This window comes from Carassius auratus, unplaced genomic scaffold, assembly GCF_003368295.1.
Source record: "Carassius auratus strain Wakin unplaced genomic scaffold, ASM336829v1 scaf_tig00216984, whole genome shotgun sequence".
Classification (NCBI taxonomy): Eukaryota; Metazoa; Chordata; class Actinopteri; order Cypriniformes; family Cyprinidae; genus Carassius; species Carassius auratus.
Genome location: NW_020528836.1, coordinates 59,125 through 82,667, shown reverse-complemented (window position 1 = coordinate 82,667; position 23,543 = coordinate 59,125). Strand labels below are relative to the sequence as shown.

Sequence of the window (23,543 nt, the reverse complement as noted above, 5' to 3'; positions counted from 1 at the left end):
CCCATTAAGTTTTAAGATGATATTACTTTGACTTTTAAAATGAATAAAAATTAAAATATTTATATCATTGAAGTTTGCTGAGGCCCTCTAGTGGTCCCGGCCCCTCAATGAGAACCACTGCTTTAGATTGTGGTTGAAATAATATGCAGATTGCAACTTTACACGTCATTGAAAGCATGAAGTGTTTTGCACACTGTGCCACTTTCGCCTGCAATGAATTTAAACTAAACTGGTGTGTAGACTTTAGTTTCTTAATTTTTCATGAAGTCAGTTTCCTATTACAGCTGAAAAGCAAACATTAACTTGTTTTTCTTAAATTAAGCTCAACACTTTGTATGCTTTTACTGCGCGTCCGCCTGCAGGTGACACGCAGTGTCTCATAACGGAACTAAGAGTGTCATCTTATGGTTTATTGCTTGAGAACAAAGAGGTCGTCAGCTGGCAGGCATGGATCAGTTAAAATCTTTGCTTAGTTTCACTCAGAAACAGCAGACCAACTTAGGATTCGGACTGATTGCTCTTATAACTGCTGGTAGCGAGCACATCTTCTCGGTCTTTGCTTTTAAGTGTCCTTGCAATGATTGGAATTTCGTTTATGGGAACGTCTGTCTCCTCGTACCCGCGCTTGCACTGCTCATCTTAAGTTACATGTTGAGCAGTAAAACATGGAAACTGTTCACGGGTCTGTGTCTTAGGAAATCGAAGCTATGTCGTTTAAATTACGCGATGGGCTTCTTGTGTGTTTTTCTTCAAGTCACCACGACTGCAATTGTCGCGCCTCTCAGCTGGATCGCAGTTGCTCTTCTCAGAGGGGTGTATTTCGAGTGCTCAATGACTGGCGCCAACATTACACTTTTTAGACGTCAGCTTTGCAACGAAAAGTATCCTCACTGTCGGACAGAGCTGGACAAGTTCCCGTGTGATGGCACCACTATTCCGCAGAGTGAGAGAATGGCGGTGCTGTCCATCATACGCGCAGAGTCGCAGGTGAGCACTGAGCCAAGTTTGAGACAAGGCATCATTTTAGTTTTGTCCGAGAAAAAAAATTAAGTAGCCTAATTTCACTTAAATCTCAAATCCAAGACTGAGACTTTCCTGCAGAGACCTATACTTGCCAAGACTCGGATAGAGATTAGAAATTTTAGTTGTTAGCTGACTTGGACTCAATAGGCCCATCTCAGTCAGAGTTTCAGGGGGGGTCGACTTTTGAGAGGATTTTTTGTCAGAAATTGAAGGGGTGATAATACGTTAAGATTTGTGTTTAAAGACATTTAAAAACCGTTCTTGTAATGTATTTGTGATGTGTAGCAAAATCTGTAATTTAATAATAAATAATGGCAATAGTTTCGTTCTTCAATGCACTGACACTGATTAAATCGCTGGAGCTTCAGGGAAATAAAGGAACGTTCCCAGCTATAAAAAGGTTATTAGAACGTTGTTCCAACGTTCCTATTAAGTTATGAAAACATTAATTCTGAATGTTTTCTGAACATTCGAAATAAGATTTTTTTTTAAATATTTTAAAAACTTTTTCTCGATTTTGCAAACGTTTAGGGAACATTCCATTGTATCGTTTTGAAAATGTTATGGGAAAGTTAGAAATTAGTGACGCATAAAAAAAGTTGAAAAATGTCTGAGAAAAAAAAATCCATGTATAAATTATGTTTTGAGAACATCATTAAAGATCAGATTACTTTAAATAAACATTATTTTAACTTTAATGGAATAATGAACGTTTGAAAAAACGTTACCCAGAATTCTGATTACGTTTGCTGATAGCTGGGTTCGCAGACTTTTGATGACTCACTTATAGTCCATAAGTCGTAGTCATAAACAACAACAAATATTTTGGTCTACAAGAAATAAATATTTTTTAAATGTAAATTGTTTAGTCAAGTTTAGCTTTATTGTCATTCAGCTACATGTGTGGACATACAGGGGAATGAAATGTGTTGCCTCACAGGGCCACAGTGTTATACATAAATACAGATGTACAATTAAGTAAAACAGTATAAACCTATAAAACTTACCTACTGACAGATTTGGACAATAAATATTCCATATATAAATGTTTGCATACACATAAACTTAAAAAATACAGACTATACAAATGCTTCACACGATACTGTACATGTGCAAAGAGAAACAGCGTAAGTCAAGCAGCTGGGGAACAGTGCAAGATTATTTGTAGTGCATGAGCATGTAAACACTTTTTGGGGATTATGTACACACAGCAGTGTGTCTAAAAATTGTCTGTAGTGCACATAGAGGAGAGTATGTTACTATAGGTGGTTTGTACAGGCCCACTCACCTGAGGGTAGCACACACAAACACACAAGCAAAGGTTTCAAAAAAGAGTTTCAGCCAGATTTTCTGTGATGTGGTAAGCTTGGGGGGTGGAGGGGGTGAGATGGTCCATGTTTCAGGTAGTAGGAGGTTTGTGTGGGGTTTCAGAGGAGGGTGTTCAGGACTCTCAAAGCCTGGGGAAAAATCTGTTGAGCAATCTGACAGAGCAGGCTCTGATGCTCCGGTATCATCTTCCAGATGATGGAGCTGGAAGAGACTGTGGGAGGGATGGGTGGGGTCCATCATGATACGGTCTCATTCACATTCACACAATGGGATTGTCTCATTCACATTTTCAGAACAAAGACACATTTCTTAGGAGTGGTCTTTACAGCAGAAGCCTAAATGCTATTCATTTTTAGGTAAAATGGTTATTTTAGCAGGTCTACAGAAAGTCATACCTTGTTGTTTGCATTCATAAGGTCCTCAGTCATCTTTAAAAAAAGATTTTATATATATATATATATATATACACACACACATAGGGATATCTGTGCTTTAACAAATCTTTTCAACAAATAAATATGTCTCTTAATATTTGAATAATTCTGGAAAATACTTTTAGGTACTTGGTTGGATCCTGATAGGTTCTGTGATGACGTTCGCCTTTCTACTCACGTGCACAGCAAGATGCTATTCTCCCATCAGTTACATGCAGCTGAAGTTTTGGAGGATGTACACTAACAAGGAGAGTGCGATTTTGGACAGCTATACAGCTGAGCATGCTGAGAAACTGGCAAAGAGAAACATAACAAGTTTCTTTGATTTAACCAAACCCATTCCTATGAAGAGTCCACCCAGACATGCTTGGGAGAAGATATCTTCTTTTTACAAGTTCCGAAGTATGGACGAATACTACAGCATCCTGCACAAGTACGTTAGCACTTGTGAGGACCTTGAAAATCCAGTAGTAAGGGTTTCTGTGAGATCTGAAAATGATCTTTCAAACCCAGCAGCACTTGCTTTTGTGGATGAGAGCAAACTGGTCCTGTAGACGCCGTCTAGTTGACAGCTTTTCATGCTATGTATACGTTGTTATTGTTGCAACCTGAGCTCTAATGGCTTCTTTATTTTCTGTGCCTATATATTACACTGTCAGTTCACTGTTATCCTATATTGCTATTTTAGCTTTTATTGTCAATAACTGTATGATTTTTACATTTCTTGTTTTTTGTTATTTGATTTTAGCTTTGTTTTTCAGCATATATATATATATATATATATATATATATATATATATATATATATATATATATATATATGAACAATAAAAAACTTTTTTTTAAATAAACAGGTTAAAGAGATTTCCTCATTCAATTGTATTTGTAACAGCTGTGCCCTGGCCATTTCTAAAGGACTGTACAAAGAAAGAGTTACATTATATCGTAGACATTTGGTGTTACTTATTCTTGTGTCATGCACAATGATGATTAGTGAACTCATATTTCAACAGGCAATATTTAATGCCTTTTTTCATGAAATAATCACTTACAATTTGAAAATTACACTGCTAAAAACTCACTCAACAAACAAATCAATAATCATTAAGTTACACCATTTGCACTTAGCGTTAAAGCTGAGTCTTTATTGGAGAAGGGCAGAGCAACACAGTGGGCACCAGACCAGAGCAGAACAGAAACTGTCTTCTTATACATAACCAGAACAAATCACTTCTTTTCCTAATGTAAAGCATTATGTTGCAATACACCTTTTTGTTTGACCTAACACGCACTAATCTGCTATTCCAGTCTCTTGATTTTCAAATTCCATTGCTGGAAACCTCCAGATTCAGGCATTCCAATAATAAAAAAGCAAGATGTCCGTTACAAATCTCAGCTTTTTACTTAAACATCAATTGCATTGTTGGGATAACATTTTGTTTGACTGCGGTTGCGTGATGTATGTGTAAATGTGCCCATACACATCTCTGTTGTGACTTGTGGAACTTGATGAGCTGGTTTTGGTCATGGCCCTTCACTAAATGGGAGGGGGCAGAGGATGGACTGGGGAGGGATTTGACGAGCTGTGAAGAAGCCAAAAGGATATAAAGGAGGTGTGGAAAACAGTGATAATAAGAGTGCGAGAAATAGGAGTTCCATAGCAGAAATCATATACGTTTCATTTATGTTCATCGACTTCGGAGTGTTGCGCCCACACCTGTACCAGCAATGGATTCGTTTAAGACTCTACTCAAGTTCCTCACCAATCAGAAGTCCTCTATCGGGTACTGCTTCATGGCTGCTGTGACAATAGGTAGTGAACGAATTTTTGCCGTGGTGTCTTTCCATTGTCCATGCAACCGTAGTCAGAATTTTGCCTATGGATTAACTTTTCTGCTTGGCCCTGCTGTTGTCTTGCTGATGATTGGTCTCTTTGTTTGCACACGTCTTTGGCGGTTATATACAGGGTGTTGTCTCAACCCTTCCAAACTCTGCCCCAGGGGTAACTTCATGGGATGCACAAAAGTGATTGTAAAAGTGCTGTCTGGAGCCTGCATGGCCCCTGTCATGTGGCTTAGTGTAGCACTGTTAAATGGAACTTTTTATGAGTGTGCTGTTAGTGGCCTGGATGAAAATGTGGTGGTGCAAATTATCTGCAAAAACAAGACCCGTATATGCCAGGACGAGTTGCCCAGAGTGCCCTGCAGCAAGTCCCAGCTTCCTGAGAAAGAAAACACGGAACTGCTGTTGATGTTGAGAGCCCAGTCACAGGTGAGCACAGACGGTTAATGCTGAAATGTTTCTTTTCACTTTTTTTTCTGGAATCCTTTAAAAGATCCAGTCACATTTACCATTGTTCGGTGAATTTGCACAGGCAAAATGCAGTCGATGTGATTGGGAATTTTGCATCTTGATGGTGAAAGATTTTCCCCTCTATAGGAGATTTTGCAAAAGGTTCAAACTGGTCAAAGAAATCACTGTGTTGATCAACAGAAAACCGTTTGAAAGTGACTTCATCATGCTTCGCTAAAACATTCCCAACTTGAGTTTACCTTTTTTGCCTGCTAAATTTCATTAATAATAGTTAAATGCTATAAAAACGTATAATTTATTCTACCTTATAACATTCAACTGATCAATCTATTGTTGCAGATCCTCGGCTGGTCCATCATTATCATATCGGCAACAGTTTTGCTAATTGGGAATTGCTTTAAAAACTGTCGCTCTCAAGTAAGCTACCTTCAGTTAACTTTCCAGAAGATCTACATGGAGAAGGAAAAGGAACAGTTTGAGTTGTTTGCAGAAAACTATGCTACCAAACTGGCAGAGAGAAACCTCAAGAGTTTCTTCGACAACAAAAGTCCCGAACCTTTTCCCTTACCAAATCACAAGGCCTGGAAGGAGATCTCTACTATATACACTTTTAAGAAATACGAACAATACTACAGCACACTGCAGAGATATGTAGAGTGCACTTATCTTGACAGCCCTGAGAAGCAACTTTTTATGGAGGGGGAAGATGGCAAAGAGGTGGTATAGAACACTACATGGACTGGTAACTTTAGAGAGAACATTTTTAAGTTGACCTGGAAGACAAAAAGCCACTGTGAATCAAGACAGAATTACATTTTTGTTTGGTAGCTATACCTGTTCTGACAGTTTTTGGAAATGTTGTTTTACCCATTGAGGAAGTGGTCGTAGTACTATTCAAACTTTGTGTAATTTAATACTTTTATATCAGTAAACCAACACAGGCCTCAAGCCCTAGGGGTTTCACACATTTGAGCGACACTTTTAGTAACAACATCCAATTTGGATAGCATACTACTAAAAATGTCAAAAAATGAATCACATTCTCAGGGCAATTGTCATTTAGCCCTTGTGCTAGGGCTGGACGATTAATCAAAAAGTAATCGAAACCGAAATTTAGAACCTCTAACCGACGTAATTTTTCCATGTCGGTTATTTCGATTATTTCCTGTTAATACTTCCCCCTTAAAAGCGCGTGTAGCCACATGATTCTGCCAGTCAGTGGCATAAAAGCAAAACACGGAGGTGAACGCCGGTTCAACACATAGTGATGGTGCGCGAGCGATGAGCCTTGAGTCTTTGTCAGTTGTATTTGTTTCATGGTTTGGACGTTCAAGCAATTAGACGATGGGATGTGTATTATTATATAGAGCTACCATGTTCACGCAGCTGCATAGCTATGAAGATCGTGCGCACGGAGGAATGCAGATGTCAGCGCTGTCCTGTGATTTATCACTAAAGTATCTTCGAATCTCAAAACCTATTATAACATATTTTTCTACATTTGAAGGAACTAGGCTATTTACAACCCCCAGCTTCACAAAAAATATAACAGTCAGAGACGGTATGACTAATTCAAACACGCAATCACTCGTACTGGTACTGTTTACCTTTAATCTTTATTTATCTCTTACACCGAGCAATAATATGTAAGAAATTTTACGAACATAGATAAAATAACTGCTGATAGTGAGCTATGATCGTTCTTTCAATAGGAAAAAATATCCCAACTTTAATAGTCGATCTCTACCGTCTGGCTGAGGCCAGTATAAAAAGACGCTCAGGACAGTTGACAGAACGCTGCTGCGTGTCGTCGTGAAAGCGTATAATTTTCACGTTATTAAGCCTTGCCACTCTGCAAATGTAACCATTCAAAAGACTTTAAAGCATTCAAACACAAGACTCGGAAAAGCTGAACTGAATAGCTGGTTACTCGTGTGCTGTGCTGTCAGTCAGTTATGTCTTAAGTTAAAGTAAACAGTTGAGAAAAAAAATCGTATTTGTATTATATTGTATGCATTCATTGTCTCTTAAAGTGACCGCGCATTATAGGGCTTGGGCGCCGCGTTGCATTCTGGGACGTGGCGGGCGTGTTGATGAACAAATAAACAGAACGAACATACAAATTAAACACTTTCAAACAGGGCCCCCACTGGTACAACCTGAACCGGGGCCCCGCAAACCCCAACTATGGCCCTGTTTACAGTACAAACCTTGTAAGTGAACAAGGAGGGCAAAAAAACTAAACAGAATTCGTTCATTAATCGTAATCGAGGTTTTGACTTTAGGCCATAATCGTCCAGCCCTACCTTGTGCACTCTTTGAATCAATAGCTCTCTTATGCCTATCTACATTTTAAAACCTTCTTCACAATATTCTTATAAAACAGACAGTGTGCAACTTTTATGCACTTCTGTATAGTATTGATAAGTAAATGTCCAGCACAATATTGATTACCTCTACAATAAGGTCTCATTGTACTTATGCCAACCAACTAAATCTAGAACATGGAAACCACATTTCTTATTTCCTCTGTAGGTTTTAAGCAGAAGACCTGACAAACAGGAAACCACATGCAGTGTCCCCGACACTCATTTCCTCAGTAGTTTATACCCAGAGATTAGTTCTGAATGGGCCTCTGTGATCAAAATGAGTTTATCTTAGCAAAAAAATTAAAAACCAACAACAATAAAAAAGGGCCAGGACCAATTACAATATAATGTCATAAATATTACACATAGTAAGGTTGTGGTTTCAGACATGTTTGTGGTATGCTTTTCCTGCATTGTTGTGAAAGAGAAGTACATATGCCAACAACTATATTAATGTATATTAAACTGTTATTCAATGTAAGACTGTTTATAGTTAGTTAAGTGTGCAAAAAATATTGCTTGGAACGAAGTAACAAAATGTAGCATAATAACTAATGACAATGGAACTGAGTCTGAGCCACAGAGCATTGCCCTTGTGTACAAATCTGAGTCTGAGCCTGACTCAAGGTCTTTCCTTTAAAGGATAGGGGCAATGGCAAAAACTACAATAACAAACACTCAGTCCATCTGCCTCAATTGATTTAAAAGTAACATATAAATAAACATTGTTTATGCATGTGCATACAAAAGTAACATATGTACATACAGACTGTGTTTGCAATTTTGTACTGAATGTTAATACTTTTTGCTCCAGTTTCTTGCCTTGATCTATGTAACTATATATTCTAATATTTGCATTTTTATTATGACTGTACAAATATTATGAATGTACTTTGACAGAAATACTGCAATTTCACCCCCATCTACCCTGCTGACAAAGGCAGTCTAGACCATCCTAGTTTGTTCAGCTGGTAAATTACCAATTCAATGTATTTCTGGTTAACATTACAAGGTGAAGGTGTGCCATGATGGCAGTGGTCAAGCTGATCTACCTGAAACAATAACAGCCAGTGCAAGTATACACTCTTTAAAGGGGCGGGGGGGTTCCTTGAGGCTCTATGCAGTACCCTGATGTTCTATACTTGGCCAATAGAAACTTTTACCAAAACTATGTAGAACTATTTTGGGGTTCAATATGAAGTGGGTGATTTAACCATTTGTGGTTCTAAATAGAACCATTTCTTTAAAGAGTGTACAATACTATTTAAGCTAGAATGTATCCAGAAGCTAAAGTGTCAAACTTGTCTAATTGATGTCAGCAGGCTTGACAGGTTAGAACTGTAAACAAACCCATATCCAAAATAAGGAAAAGCCTTTATTTTTGTTCTTGTCTGTACACTAAATAAACACACAAACAATAAAACTACTCTACATCCAGTGTCATAAATACCGATTCATACTGTGAAAGGGTTTGTTCAATGGGCAACACGCCCAGCTAAATAGATCAATTAAACTATAAATGTATAAGTAAAAAAGAAAAGAAAAGATGATTATAAATTTATTCTTCGAAGCTTAGATTCTTAGGAGGTTTTAAAACCTAATAATTACATTAATCACATTAATTCGTATTAATTCACGTGTATATTTCAATTATTGTTTTTTTGTTTTTTGTTTTTTGTTAAATTACATTAAGACAAATTACATAAACTTAGATTGTGGAGACAGGAGCGGCAGTCGGGATTGGACCGACAGGCTTTATAATCTATGCCAGAATTTACCCTTTCACACGTTTATTTTTATCCAATATTTTGTGTACAATCTTTGTAGCAGGTTCAAGACTGAGACAACATGAATTACTACAATGGTACCATTGTGTTTAGCAGAGCAAGTCAAATTGGAATGTTATTTCTTACGCCTCTCTGACCCTAGCTCAGACATTACTGGTGATGGCAGATGACATAGATGACAGCTGGGCCTTAGCACAAGTTTCTTTCATGCAGTGTCTAATCTATAGACATTTGTGACAAAAAAATGACAGACTACGGCGAGGAACAGAAGAATGAACTAGAAGCAAGTCCATTTACCCAGACTCATTTACAGGTAAGATTGACCGAAAACTGGTGAATTTTGGGGTTTATCCGACTTGCCATGAGCCAAGGATTGAGATTAAACTATAATGTTCCTTCTGTACTTTATGGTTATAATGTTACTAGCTTAACATTTCTGATGGTTTGGGCAAGTGGTGGCGCTAGAGAGTTGGAGTTAGAGACTTCAGATTTGCTAAGGTTAATGTTGACACTGTCCTCTTGTCCTCTATCAGTGTGCCAAATTTCACAACTTTCCCGCAAGCGGTTCTATGGGCTGCCATAATCTTTCGGCGGAAGAATAATAATAAGAAGAAGAAGAAGAAGAATCCTAACGGATACAATAGCCGTGTTTCCACTGTAGGGCTTTAACCGGGCATGCTAGTGCGTGCCAGGGTCAGTCGCGTTTCCACTGTCACTTGCGGGGCTTGATTGTGTCTCGTTCGGGGCTTCCTCTGGGCCAACGGCCAGGGTTTTTTTGCCCAACGAAAACCTTGGGCCAAAGCGGGCCAGCTGGGGCTAGAGGAGTGGTTATGAACAATGGCGGGGTTTCTCCGCATCTGGAGAGCGTCAGCGCGGATCATTTGAGAAAAATTACAGCTTTAAGACCAGCATTAAAGGATTTTTCAATTAAGTTGAGATCAAAACTCACTCTTAGTCAGCAGTGAGTGTTTAAAATAACTTGATCCGATGTGGATTACAATCAATACACAAGGCAGAAATATTTACAAGCGATGTAAAAGACTATGCACACTAAACATTACCAGAGTAAACATAGTATATGCAACCACTTGGAGAAATCAGACGTCAGCTTCTTATTCTCTATCACAATTGTGTATTTATTTAGTAACATATTTTATCTGTCGTCTTGTCTGAAAGTTTAGCTCCACGTAGCATAGCCTATCATCAAAATATAATAGCCTAATGATTTTTGTTCGGGAGCTTTTATAAAAAAAAGAGTTTGCGCTGCAGATCAATTCAGAAAGTTAACAGAAATAACACCAGCAATAAGCACTTTTTTGTTTTTAAATAAGTTGAGCTCAAAACTCACTTTCAGTCAGCAGGAGTCTTTGCAATAACTTGATCTGATGTGAATTATAATCACCATACATGGCAGAAATATTTATAAACAATGCAAAAGACTCTGCACGCTAAAGGTTAACATTACCATAGTAAACATGGTAAATATGACCGCTTGAAGAAATCAGATGTCAGCTTCTTATTCTCTATCACAATCGTATTTATTTAGTAACTTATATTAACTGTGGAAACCCTGTGCTATTCTGGCCTCGGTGCTACTGGCCTGAGACTATTAGCCACGCCCCGTCCGTTTTAAGCCCTGGCTCGCACTGGCCCGACAGTGGAAATGTGGCTAATAGGTGCCTAAACACCTTTGGTGCTTGGCCCCTGATAATAAGAATCCTAACGGATACGTATAAACGGAGGTCGGAGCCAGCTCCAAATCCAAATGAGTTAATGTTAACTTGTCAACAGTGAATTATTTTAGGATGTCATTGGACGGAATGTTTAGTGATTAATGACACTTCATTCCAGTAAAAATATAATCCATAGCCTTGGAGCAGCAAAGTGTTTCAATGCTGATAAAAATCAAGCAGGCTAAAACTAGGGGTGTGCACCAATAGTCGAACATTCGAATATTCGTTCTGCTCCATTTATTCGATAAATGAAAATGCTATTCAAATTTCGTATAAAAAAAAAAAAAGGTTCACAATAAAACCAAATTTTTGTCACTTTCTATGATTCTCCAAAAATGATGCGCTCTCTCCACGAAGACACGGAAATTTCAGCAAAGGATAAATGGATTTGCAGCACAAAAAACGCTTTCAGTACACTCTAAAAACGGCTGGGTTATTTTTTAACCCAAAATGCTGGGTTGAGTCTGTTGGGTCATTTTGTTGGGTTATTTTATTTCTTTTTAAACACTTTTGGGTAGTTTCAGTTTACCAGGTGTTGGGTTAAACCTGCTGGGTTGCGTCGCTGGGTTGTTTCAGGTCAGCGCTGGGTTATTTAACGCGCCTTGAAGATGTTTAAATCGCTCCCCAACTGTCATTTTGGAAGAACAACGGGGCAAAGCCACGGCTTTCAACTGTTTTAAGGTAAGTTTATTTAATGTTTTCATTAATAATTATTTTAAATTGGCAGAATTATAACTTTTTTTGCGGCAACAATACTGTTAAACGTCTACAGGCCAACATTATTTACGTTAAATGATGAACTGTTAAACGGCCAACCTACGTTACGTGACTCGCATAATCGTGAGACGACAGATTAATAGTTTTATTAAGTTTCAGACAGTGACGGATGGCTGAAATATGCGAATACCTGTGAAAATAGAGGAAAAAGTCGTTTCTGACACTGAAAACCGAATTTAACATTTAAGTGAGTCAAATGAGTTCAAAAAGTGAATACGACTTTCTGCTCTAATTTAAACGCCTGCAGTTGTCCATATCGACATGTAAATCATACAAATTACGTACAATATAGTCGGACTGCAGGTCTAAAAGAACCGACGATCCAGTTCAAATAAACCGGTTCAGTAATTCTCGAACAAATTTCCCGGAAAAGAATCGACGTCTCAGGGCATTTCAAAGTGCGCGCACGCACAGCGATTGACTTAGGACGCGTTAGTGAGGTGTTTTGCTTTTGTTGTTTATAAAGTCTTTTTACATACAAATTATAATTCAAAATGTGTTTTTTCCTGTCAGAAAAGCACATGGATACATTTGTGAGAGAATAACTCGTCGAGTGCAGTCTTATTGATGCGTCTAACGGTAAGTTCGTGTTTATTATACATTTTACATAATTGCTTGTCTGTTATAATCAACTAACGTTAACCCTTACGTAACTTAAACGCACATATATTTGTATTTCGTGCTATAGTTAAAGCTAACTTTGTGTTCAGAATGTAACTTACCTAATTTAGCAGCGTAAACATCATATTATACCAATTTTCCAGCTCGTGTTTTTGACTTGTCCTTATCACTTTGGTACATCTATAAGTGTTTATATATGGACTGTTTTAAAGCTGCGGAGTAACCCCGTACCTGCGTGACTTGTCATAGAAATGTCTGTGTGCGCGCATGCAGTGTGATCTCCCTTATCTGTGCCAGTGACTGTGTGTGTTTGATATAGCCAGCATATTAACATAAAACTGTGATTTATAATAACTGGAACTGGACAGTTTGAAAGCACACCTTTCAGCCAATCACTATATCATATTCTGTTTATATATAACAAATTTTTTTTTCCCCTTATTTTAAAGGTTGGAACAAACATGGAATTCCTTAACCCAGCAGAGTCCACAAAACCCCATCCAATTGTCATGGCGATTTAAAAATGCCAGCAGATCTCTCAGACATTGATCATAATCAATGGACAGGTAAGGATATTCTGGACTATTTTCCAAATAAATTGCAAATTGTATATTTAATTGCATTTTTCCACATGTGGACGCATACATTGTGACATAGTCCAAACGCAATTGAAAAGCATTTGAATTACAGATGCTTTACACAGAAAGCTGTCAATTTGTGTCAAGCGTGGGACTATACTATGGGGCATGTTTTTATTGGGATATATTCTGTAGTTTTACCCCTAATCTCTCACTGTATGCACTCTGATGCCCGTCAGCAAAACAACATTGCAGTTCTACTCTTATTTACCTATTTGCATCTTACCCTATATTTTATTCCTCAGGTGAAAAGCATTTGGTTAATGGTGAATATTGACCAATAGTACCATGTGGCTCTAACTGTTAGCAGGGGATAGTAGTTGCATTTGGGGTAAAAATGACAGAATTATTTATTGTGTGAGGTGCCAAGAATATAGGGAGATCCGGGTTGCACTGTCTGTTCTTTAACACGCATCTCTCGGAGCGGCAGCTGCCTTTAGTAGTGCCTTAACCTCCATTGTTCAAAGCATTTGGCTCCATAGTATGGTACCACCTCTAGCAAAAATTGACAGTTTTCCATGTGAGGCTAAAGTAAATTGCTAAAGTAATTGCGATTCCCTTTGAGTTTTGGCAGGTAACGTGCAACACAGTGAAAAAACAGACATAACAGGTAATTAGTAACACCTCATGTACTTATTCTTATGTTGCATCTACGCTAACATTAGTCTGTTTCTCTCTTGTTCCGAGGTCACCGTAGCCACGAGATCCAGTCTGTATCCAGATCAGAGGGTCACTGCAGTCACCCGGATCCAGCACTTATCCAGACCAGATGGTGGATCAGCACCTAGAAAGGACCTCTACATCCCTGAACGACAGCTGAGACCAGGACAACTAGAGCCCAGATACAGATCCCCTGTAAAGACCTTGTCTCAGACGACCACCAGGACAAGACCACAGGAAACAGATGATTCTTCTGCACAATCTGACTTTTCTGCAGCCTGGAATTGAACTACTGGTTTCGTCTGGTCAGAGGAGAACTGACCCCAACTGAGCCTGGTTTCTCCCAAGGTTTTTTCTCCATTCTGTCACCGATGGAGTTTCGGTTCTTTGGTTTTCCTTAGTTTGGGACAATTAATATCAAGCCATATCATCGACTTGATCGCACAGAGGGACGATACATCACTGAATCAATGATGAACTGACTTTAACTGAAAACTGAGTGTTTACTGTTGTCTCTTTGCATTATTACACACTATTTTCCTATTTAATACTGTAAAGCTGCTATGATGCAGTATTTGATCAATATGAGAGGCTTATTACTCATAATAAATGGAAAATACAGCTGCAAACGGACTTTGCTTTTCCATTTGAAATTTGGCAGTCACTGTGCATTCATGAAAACTGAAAAGGTAATTTTTGTTCGTTGTTTCTGAAAGTGTTTTTGTTCAAGATTTGCAATTGTGTTTGGATTTTGTCACAATTTGTCACATGTGGAAAACGCAATTGAAAACATAATTTGCAATTCCTTTTGAAAATTGTCCTTCCATTGACAGGCTCTAAAGCAGAGTACACTGCTCTCAGGTGATCTTTGAGTAGATCTTTGAATTTTCATTTTTGGGTGAACTATATATGTTGAACTACCCTAAGCAGTGCACATCTACCTACATAGGAGTCTTTCTATACTTGATATAAATTTAAGGACATCTTTAAATTGTTTTACATTTAAATTTAAAGAATGTTAATTGTCAATGTCATTTCACTGTGACAGCTACTAACTACACTTTTGAAACACATAGTTAAAAGTCCATGTGTGAATGGTTGTTAGCACTAACCATTACTAAACTAGAAGCTAGGTAGAGCGCAGCTTACCTTTGTCCGAATTACTGTATACTGTTTTGCCGGTTCTATGATATGCAGCTCCTGAACCCATCCATTTGTGAACTGTACATGAGACTCCAATGACTTGTAGCTTCGGACCTATTCCGCTCTCAAAACAAACAAGTAAATCGAGGATATCTGTAATGGAAAAGTGCAGCGGCAAGTAGCTGTCAGTACTCCACTTTCTGTTGTTTTTTTTTCTTATGGATCCAAACCGTTAATAGTGCCGATTTTGTCCCGGTCTCTGGCATACCTATTTAGCTTATCCTTATAAATCCCACAACCTTTTCGCGATTTTAACATCTTTTTTCTTTCTCCCAACTCTGTTTCTTCTCGTTCAACTTGCTGTATGTTTACATTTGCGAAGCCATCAACATGGCCGCCGCGTCCCAGAATGCAACGCGCCGCCCAAGCCCTATAATAGTGCGAGAAATGCGAGTGCCAGCCCTGTTTCATTTCTGTTCATCGGCTTAGGAGTGTTGCGCCCACACCTGTACCAGCAATGGATTCGTTTAAGACTCTACTCAAGTTCCTCACCAATAAGAAGTCCTCTATCGGGTACTGCTTCATGGCTGTTGTGACAATAGGTAGAGAACAAATTTTTGCCTTTGTGTCTTTCCAGTGTCCATGCAACCGTAGTCAGAATTTTGCCTATGGATTAACTTTTCTGCTTGGCCCTGCTGTTGTTTTGTTGGCGATTGGTCTCTTTGTTTGCACACGTCTTTGGCGGTTATATACAGGGTGTTGTCTCAACCCTTCCAAACTCTGCCCCAGTGGTAACTTTGTGGGATGCGCAAAAGTGATTGTAAAAGTGCTGTGTGGAGCCTGCATTGCCCCTGTCATGTGGCTTAGTGTAGCACTGTTAAATGGAACTTTTTATGAGTGTGCTGTTAGTGGCCTGGATGAAAATGTGCTGGTGCAAATTATCTGCAAAAACAAGACCCGTATATGCCAGGACGAGTTGCCCAGAGTGCCCTGCAGCAAGTCCCAGCTTCCTGAGAAAGAAAACACGGAACTGCTGTTGATGTTGAGAGCCCAGTCACAGGTGAGCACGGACGGTGAAATGTTTCTTTTTTTACTTTTTTTTTTTTTTTTTTTTTCTGGAATCCTTTCAAAGATGCAGTCACATTTACCATTGTTCTGTGAATTTTAGCAGGCAAAATGCAGTTGATGTGATTGGGAATTTTGCATCTTGAGGGTGAAAGATGTTCCCTTATATAGGAGATTTTGCAAAAAATTTAAACTGGTCAAACAAATCACTGTGTTGATCAACAGAAAACCATTTGAAAGTGACTTCATCATGCTTCGCTAAAACATTCCCAACTTCAGTTTACCTTTTTTGCCTGCTTAATTTCATTTAATAATAGTTTGCTATAAAACTTACATTTATTCTACCTTATAACATTCAACTGATCAATCTATTGTTGCAGATCCTCGGCTGGTCCATCATTATCATATCGGCAACCGTATTACTAATTGGGAATTGCTTTAAAAACTGTCGCTCTCAAGTAAGCTACATTCAGTTAACTTTCCAGAAGATCTACACGGAGAACGAAAGGGAACAGTTTGAGTTGTTTGCAGAAGATTTTGCTACCAAACTGGCAGAGAGAAACCTCAAGAGTTTCTTCGACAACAAAAGTCCCGAACCTTTTCCCTTACCAAATCACAAGGCCTGGAAGGAGATCTCTACTATATACACTTTTAAGAAAAGTGAACCATACGACAGCACACTGCAGAGATATGTAGAGTGCACTTATCTTGACAGCCCTGAGAAGCAACTTTTTATGGAGGGGGAAGATGGCAAAGAGGTGGTATAGAACACTACATGGACTGGTAACTTTAGAGAGAACATTTTTAAGTTGACCTGGAAGACAAAAAGCCACTGTGAATCAAGACAGAATTATATTTTTGTTTGGTAGTTACAACCTGTTCTGACAGTTTTTAGAAATGTTGTTTTACCCATTGAGGAAGTGGTCGTAGTGCTATTCAAACTTTGTGTAATTTAATACTTTTATATCAGTAAACCAACACAGGCCTCAAGCCCTAGGGGTTTCACACATTTCAGTGACACTTTTAGTAACAACATCCAATTTGCATAGCATACTACTAAAAATGTCAAAAAATGAATCACATTCTCAAGGCAATTGTCATTTAGCCCTTGTGCACTCTTTGAATCAATAGCTCTCTTATGCCTATCTACATTTTAAAACCTTCTTCACAATATTCTTATAAAACAGACAGTGTGCAACTTTTATGCACTTCTGTATAGTATTGATAAGTAAATGTCCAGCACAATATTGATTACCTCTACAATAAGGTCTCATTGTACTTATGCCAACCAACTAAATCTAGAACATGGAAACCACATTTCTTATTTCCTCTGTAGGTTTTAAGCAGAAGACCTGACAAACAGGAAACCACATGCAGTGTCCCCGACACTCATTTCCTCAGTAGTTTATACCCAGAGATTAGTTCTGAATGGGCCTCTGTGATCAAAATGAGTTTATCTTAGCAAAAAAATTACAAATTAAAAACCAACAACAATAAAAAAGGGCCAGGACCAATTACAATATAATGTCATAAATATTACACATAGTAAGGTTGTGGTTTCAGACATGTTTGTGGTATGCTTTTCCTGCACTGTTGTGAAAGAGAAGTACATATGCCAACAACTATATTAATGTATATTAAACTGTTATTCAATGTAAGACTGTTTATAGTTAAGTGTGCAATAAATATTGATTGGAACGAAGTAACAAAATGTAGCATAATAACTAATGACAATGGAACTGAGTCTGAGCCACAGAGCATTGCCCTTGTGTACAAACCTGAGTCTGAGCTTGACTCAAGGTCTTTCCTTTAAAGGATAGGGGCAATGGCAAAAACTACAATAACAAACACTCAGTCCATCTGCCTCAACTGATTTAAAAGTAACATATAAATAAACAAATTGTTTATGCATGTGCAGTTTTGTTTGTGTGTGTGTTGTTTTGTTCCTTGATCTATGTAATTATATATTCTAATATTTGAATTTTTATTATGACTGTACAAATATTATGAATGTACTTTGACAGAAATACTGCAATTTCACCCCCATCTACCCTGCTGACAAAGGCAGTCTAGACCATCCTAGTTTGTTCAGCTGGTAAATTACCAATTCAATGTATTTCTGGTTAACATTACAAGGTGAAGGTGTGGCATGATGGCGGGGGGGGGGGGGGGGGGGGGGGGTCCTTGAGGCTCTATGCAGTACCCTGATGTTCTATACTTGGCCAATAGAAACTTTTACCAAAACTATGTAGAACTATTTTGGGGTTCAATATGAAGTGGGTGATTTAACCATTTGTGGTTCTAAATAGAACCATTTCTTTTAAGAGTGTACAATACTATTTAAGCTAGAATGTATCCAGAAGCTAAAGTGTCAAACTTGTCTAATTGATGTCAGCAGGCTTGACAGGTTAGAACTGTAAATAAACCCATATCCAAAATAAGGAAAAGCCTTTATTTTTGTTCTTGTCTGTACACTAAATAAACACACAAACAATAAAACTGCTCTACATCCAGTGTCATAAATACCGATTCATACTGTGAAAGGGTTTGTTCAATGGGCAACACGCCCAGCAAAAATGGATCAATTAAACTATAAATGTATAAGTAAAAAAGAAAAGACAAGATGATTATAAATTTATTCTTCGAAGCTTAGATTCTGAAATTTTTTTTAAAATTTATTTATTTATTTATTTATTTTTTAAATTACATTAAGACAAAATACATAAATTTAAGATTGTGGAGACAGGAGAGGCAGTCGGGATTGGACCGACAGGCTTTATAATCTATGCCAGAATCGAGCCTTTTCACACGCTTATTTTTATCCATTATTTATTTTGTGTACAATCTTTGCAGCAGGTTCAAGACGGAGACAACATGAATTACCACAATGGTACCATTGTGTTTAGCAGAGCAAGTCAAATTGGGATGTTATTTGTTACGCCTCTCTGACCCTAGCTCAGACATTACTGGTGATTGCAGACGACATCGATGACAGCTGGGCCTTAGCACACGTTTCTTTCATGCAGCCTTAAATCTATGGACATTTGTGACAAAAAATATGACAGACTACGACGAGGAACAGAAGAATGAACTAGAAGCAATAGAGTCCATTTACCCAGACTCATTTACAGGTAAGATTGACCGAAAACTGTATGTTTTACGCCTATAACTTCGCCCCGCTGCCTGTTAGCCGAGAGGCTTTTCATGTAACAAAGTAAGTTAAGCGTAAGAGCCAATCAGTCATCTTTTTGATTAAATTCTTTATAGCAGCAGATTAAGCTGTCACAGGTTAAGAAACAAAGCAAAACAAAATGTGGAGCAGAAGTCGTGACAGATTTATGTTTACGTACTGCTTCAGTCAGTGGTCACCCACACACACTTGTTTACGTCCAGGCTTTGAGAATAAGACATGAGCAACGGTGAGCTCTGTATATTTAATTAGTTTGTTTCTTTCCTTAAAATATCTCCATTTATGCAGTGTTTTCCGAGAAGCCCACAAGCTTCACCATCACAGTTACTTCTGACGCGGGAGAAAATGAAGAGAGTAAGTTCATGTGCTTTCCTATGAATATGTTACAGTGTGTGTTCTACTATCATTATCCCTGTTAAGTGTCATATTTGATATATTACGCTTTTATTGCTCATGCAGTATGATATAGGAGAAGGACGAAAATGCAATGCAGTACAATGTCGATTGAACGATATATACATAACTGAGAGGCCCTATAAATGTGTGTATCCAATATGATACAGTAAGCTCCAAACGTGGTCCTGGAGGGCCACTGTCCTGCCCATTTTAGCTCCAAACCTAACTAAACACACCTGAACCAGCTGATCAAGGACTTACTAGGCATACTAGAGAAACATCAAGGAAGGTGTGTTGAGGCAAGTTAGAGCAAATTTCTGCAGGACAGTGGCCCTTCAGGACTGAGTTTGGGTTACTGTGTGTACCGCTTTCATGTGATTTCTGTCTGTTTTAGCGGTGGAGGTGACCCTAAAGTTTACATATGTGGAGAAATACCCAGACGAGCCCCCTCTCTGTGAGATCATCTCACTGGAGAACCTGGAAGATTCATACACAGAAGACATTCTAATGCTTTTAAAGGAACAGGTCTGCACAAATGACATCTTACCCAGCAAGACACATTAACAGTTGATAAAGTGCACATACTGATGTTGGCTATTTTTTTTACTCTCCTTTAGTTTTTCCTAATAACCTCTTTCTTTCGTAGGCTGAAGAAAACCTGGGAATGGTTATGATATTCACGTTGGTGACAGCTGTGCAGGAGAAACTTAACGAAATAATTGACCAGATTAAGAGCAGAAGAGAAGAAGAGAAACAAAGGAAAGAAAGGGAGGCTGAAGAAGCTGAGAAGGTTTGAGCATGCGCCTTCTGAAAATAGACTAACATTAAAGGAATAGTTTACCCACAAATAAAAATTGCTGAAAATCTACTCCCACTAAGGCCATCCAAGATGTAGATGAGTTTGTTTCTTCATTAGAGCAGATTTTGAGAAATTTAGCATTACCTCACTTGCTCACCAGTTGATCCTTTGCAGCGAATGGGTGTTATCAGAATGAGAGTCCAAACAACTAATAAAGACATTGCAACAATTCCAAAAGTTTGTTTAGCCACAATAAACAAGTACTTTTGAAAGACTGTCAGTGAAGACAAATAATGCTTTTGCTAAAGGTGTAAGTACAGCTTCTACCAGTAGAGGGCCATGATGACTAACAAAAGAAATTTGACCACTTGGGTTAAAAAAGACCAGCCAAACTGTACCACAACATGCCTATCTTTTATATTAAAATGGAAAATGTTTTCGTTTTGCTTTTCTCAGCGTGCATTCCAAGGCACTGTGGTGACAATTGAGAACTTCTTATCATGGAAAGCTAAATTTGAGCAAGAAATGGCAGAACTAAAGAAAAAAGGGCAGAAAGAAGAGGAGCAGTCCGGAAAAGTAAAACTCACAGGTGAGTTGCTATCATAACCCTGAAAGTAGTTTGGAAACCCAAATCTGAACCACCTTTTGTCATGTTCTGCTCATTTATTTTTTATATTACAGGAAAACAGCTTTTTGAGACCGACCACAATCTTGACACATCAGATATCCAGTTCTTGGAAGACAGTAAGCAATGTCTTTTATTATTATTATTTTATATTCAAGCTGCCATAGGATGCCTTTTTCTTTTCGAAGCTTTTAAACTTGATTGTCCTTCAAAGTTGGTCTTCTTTGCTCTTTTCCTCTAGGTGGGAACAGTGTAGAAGTAGACGAGTCACTGTTTCAAGACATGGACGATTTGGATTTGGATGAGGATGACCCTGATTTCAACCCACTGGATTTATGCAGTGATGAGGACTGAATTGTTAACTCTCATATAGATGCCGACGTCCTCTGTAGCAGCCTCGTGGAGCATGACTTTAGCTCACCCATTCTAAACACAAAACCTTTTTCATTCACTACCATATATGATTTTACAATATATGTCAAACATGTTGTCATTTGTTACAATTATTGCTATTAAAAAAACATTCTCTTATTTTGCTGAATGGTCTCATTAACACAAGAGTTGCATTAGTCTGGTGTTTCCTATAGATGTGACCGGGCAGGTATTACATCCTGAGTTTAACTCCAATCACGTTCTGTTTTTTTCGTCTGACTGTATCTATTCAGTACATGCCATTAAAAATATATATTTGCCAAAAAGTATTAGGATATTCAAATCAACACTTAAGGAAATCACTGAAATTTTATGAAAAATCAAATGATTCTGCTCCACTGTTTCTGATTAACATTGACTTTATATTATGTATCAATATTTAAAGGGAGGGTACAATGCTGTTTTATGCATTCAGAGTTGTTTACACTGTTAAAGAGTTGGATTCTCATGCTAAACATGGCCAAAGGTCTAATTGTGATTTCCGGGTTTTGTACAGGTTTTTTTTTCAATCGTGGCTCTTCATGACTAAATGTAGGGTGGAACCATCGGAAGAGTTTAACTTTTATTCTTGGGGGTGCACTTTTTAAAATGTATACATGTCCTACATTTCATATATTTATATAACATATATTCGACATTAAAATAAATTAATGAACTTTTTTCCCGAGGGTTACCTATGCACAAAGATTGTTTTTTTTTTTTCTAGCAGTGGAAACAACTTAAAATATGCAGTCATTTTTGCTCATAGAGGTTAGAGTAATACATCATTCTAAACTATAAAGGGTCTAGTTTTATAAAATGCTAGTGCTTTTAAAAAATAAAGAAAACATGCTTTCTGCCGTCTCTAGCTTGAACATGAGCGTTTCACAATGATGAACCTATTTTCAGTGTATTGCCTCACAGACATGATAATATATATATATATATATATATATATATATATATATATATATATATATTTTATTATTATTATTATAGAAAGCTTTAAATCACTACTTTATAACCAAATAATTAAAAATGAAAATATAAACTCTTATATCAGTGCATCTAAAGGCACATCCAGTGAGATGATGAGTAAGTTTTTCTTCTCCATAATTTATGGATGTCTAAATTATAAAAATAAGAAAAAGCCTAAAACAGGCCAGATTATCATTTGTGTTTTAATTTATAATTCTGTACAATAAAAAGAACAGAAAGAAAGAAACATAGGCTACATATGACATATATGTAAAACTTTGTCCTGTGATTGTATAGAATTGTTTTTTATGTTGCTCTGTTCTGAATACCTTAAAATATAAAGAATTCCCTGTAACGTCTGATAGGCCTATGTGAATTCTTTATTATGATATTGTATTATTATCCATGCAACAAATGCTTTAAAAATACTTTATTGCATTCCAGAACCTTTTAAAGTACTTTTCACTATAAAACTTATGGGTAGCTTGAATGTAAAATATTGTCATGAGTTCGCTGTATTCCCATTTGTGAAATAGTTGCTGGTTCAGCCGACAGAAATGCAGGACTTTAATAACTGCTGAAATGTTGGTGGGGGAGTCTGCGCGCTCATGGTACACACAGTCATCTTTACATTTCACAAGAATCCACTTCAGCTGTCACGACAAGCCGAGGGTGAATAAGCCTTGCGTACGTGCTTTAACTAAATACTGCATCACGCGCCACACTGAAGACCATCGCTTCAAATCACCTGTCCAATTCATCCAGAAATAACTCCCTCCACCACATTTAAGGATGCAGTACTACTCCATAGATACTCAAGATTAATATGAGATTGGGTGAAATTGTGCGTTATGTCCCTTCTGGGAATTATATGTTTGGAATTAACTTTATTTTGCATTTAACTGAAACATTTGTTTATTTCACAAAAAATAATGCACACACAAGATTTAGAATTGTACATTTTTTTACACAAATCCTCTTTTTAAAACAGTATTCCAGAAGAGGACAGCAGTGAGTGACGCCACATATCTGTCTGACGCTGCCTTGAACTTTAATTTGATAAAACTTGAAAACTGAATAGATTTAAATTTATTCCTGTGATGGCAAAGCATAATTTTCAAAAGCCATTACACCAGCCTTCAATGTAACATCATTCTTCAGGAATCATTCTAATATGCTGATTTGATGCTAAAGAGAAAGTTATTTTTTTATATAAACATATTATTATTATAAACGATCAAAACAGGTGTAT

The 23,543-nt window shown here is 37.6% G+C and overlaps 4 protein-coding genes across 4 annotated transcripts; all 4 read left to right on the top strand.

The window, feature by feature from the left end:
- Positions 1 to 239: 239 nt before the first annotated feature.
- On the top strand, positions 240 to 3,541 carry LOC113099639 (calcium homeostasis modulator protein 6). The gene is made up of 2 exons (XM_026264519.1): positions 240 to 987; positions 2,912 to 3,541. Exons 1-2 carry the CDS (start codon positions 448 to 450, stop codon positions 3,338 to 3,340), a joined length of 969 nt encoding a protein of 322 aa, XP_026120304.1. The 5' UTR covers positions 240 to 447; the 3' UTR covers positions 3,341 to 3,541.
- Positions 3,542 to 3,702: 161 nt separating this feature from the next.
- LOC113099637 (calcium homeostasis modulator protein 5-like) lies at positions 3,703 to 7,167 on the top strand. Its single transcript, XM_026264517.1, has 2 exons — positions 3,703 to 5,057; positions 5,439 to 7,167. The coding sequence occupies exons 1-2, from the start codon at positions 4,515 to 4,517 to the stop codon at positions 5,823 to 5,825; spliced, it is 930 nt and encodes a 309-aa protein (XP_026120302.1). The 5' UTR covers positions 3,703 to 4,514; the 3' UTR covers positions 5,826 to 7,167.
- A 7,850-nt stretch (positions 7,168 to 15,017) lies between these two features.
- On the top strand, positions 15,018 to 17,797 carry LOC113099636 (calcium homeostasis modulator protein 5-like). Its single transcript, XM_026264515.1, has 2 exons — positions 15,018 to 15,887; positions 16,273 to 17,797. Exons 1-2 carry the CDS (start codon positions 15,345 to 15,347, stop codon positions 16,657 to 16,659), a joined length of 930 nt encoding a protein of 309 aa, XP_026120300.1. The 5' UTR covers positions 15,018 to 15,344; the 3' UTR covers positions 16,660 to 17,797.
- Positions 17,798 to 18,848: 1,051 nt separating this feature from the next.
- LOC113099632 (RWD domain-containing protein 1) lies at positions 18,849 to 21,433 on the top strand. Its single transcript, XM_026264509.1, has 7 exons — positions 18,849 to 19,023; positions 19,371 to 19,436; positions 19,873 to 20,003; positions 20,125 to 20,268; positions 20,734 to 20,866; positions 20,959 to 21,021; positions 21,144 to 21,433. The coding sequence occupies exons 1-7, from the start codon at positions 18,951 to 18,953 to the stop codon at positions 21,254 to 21,256; spliced, it is 723 nt and encodes a 240-aa protein (XP_026120294.1). The 5' UTR covers positions 18,849 to 18,950; the 3' UTR covers positions 21,257 to 21,433.
- The last annotated feature ends 2,110 nt before the right edge of the window (positions 21,434 to 23,543 follow it).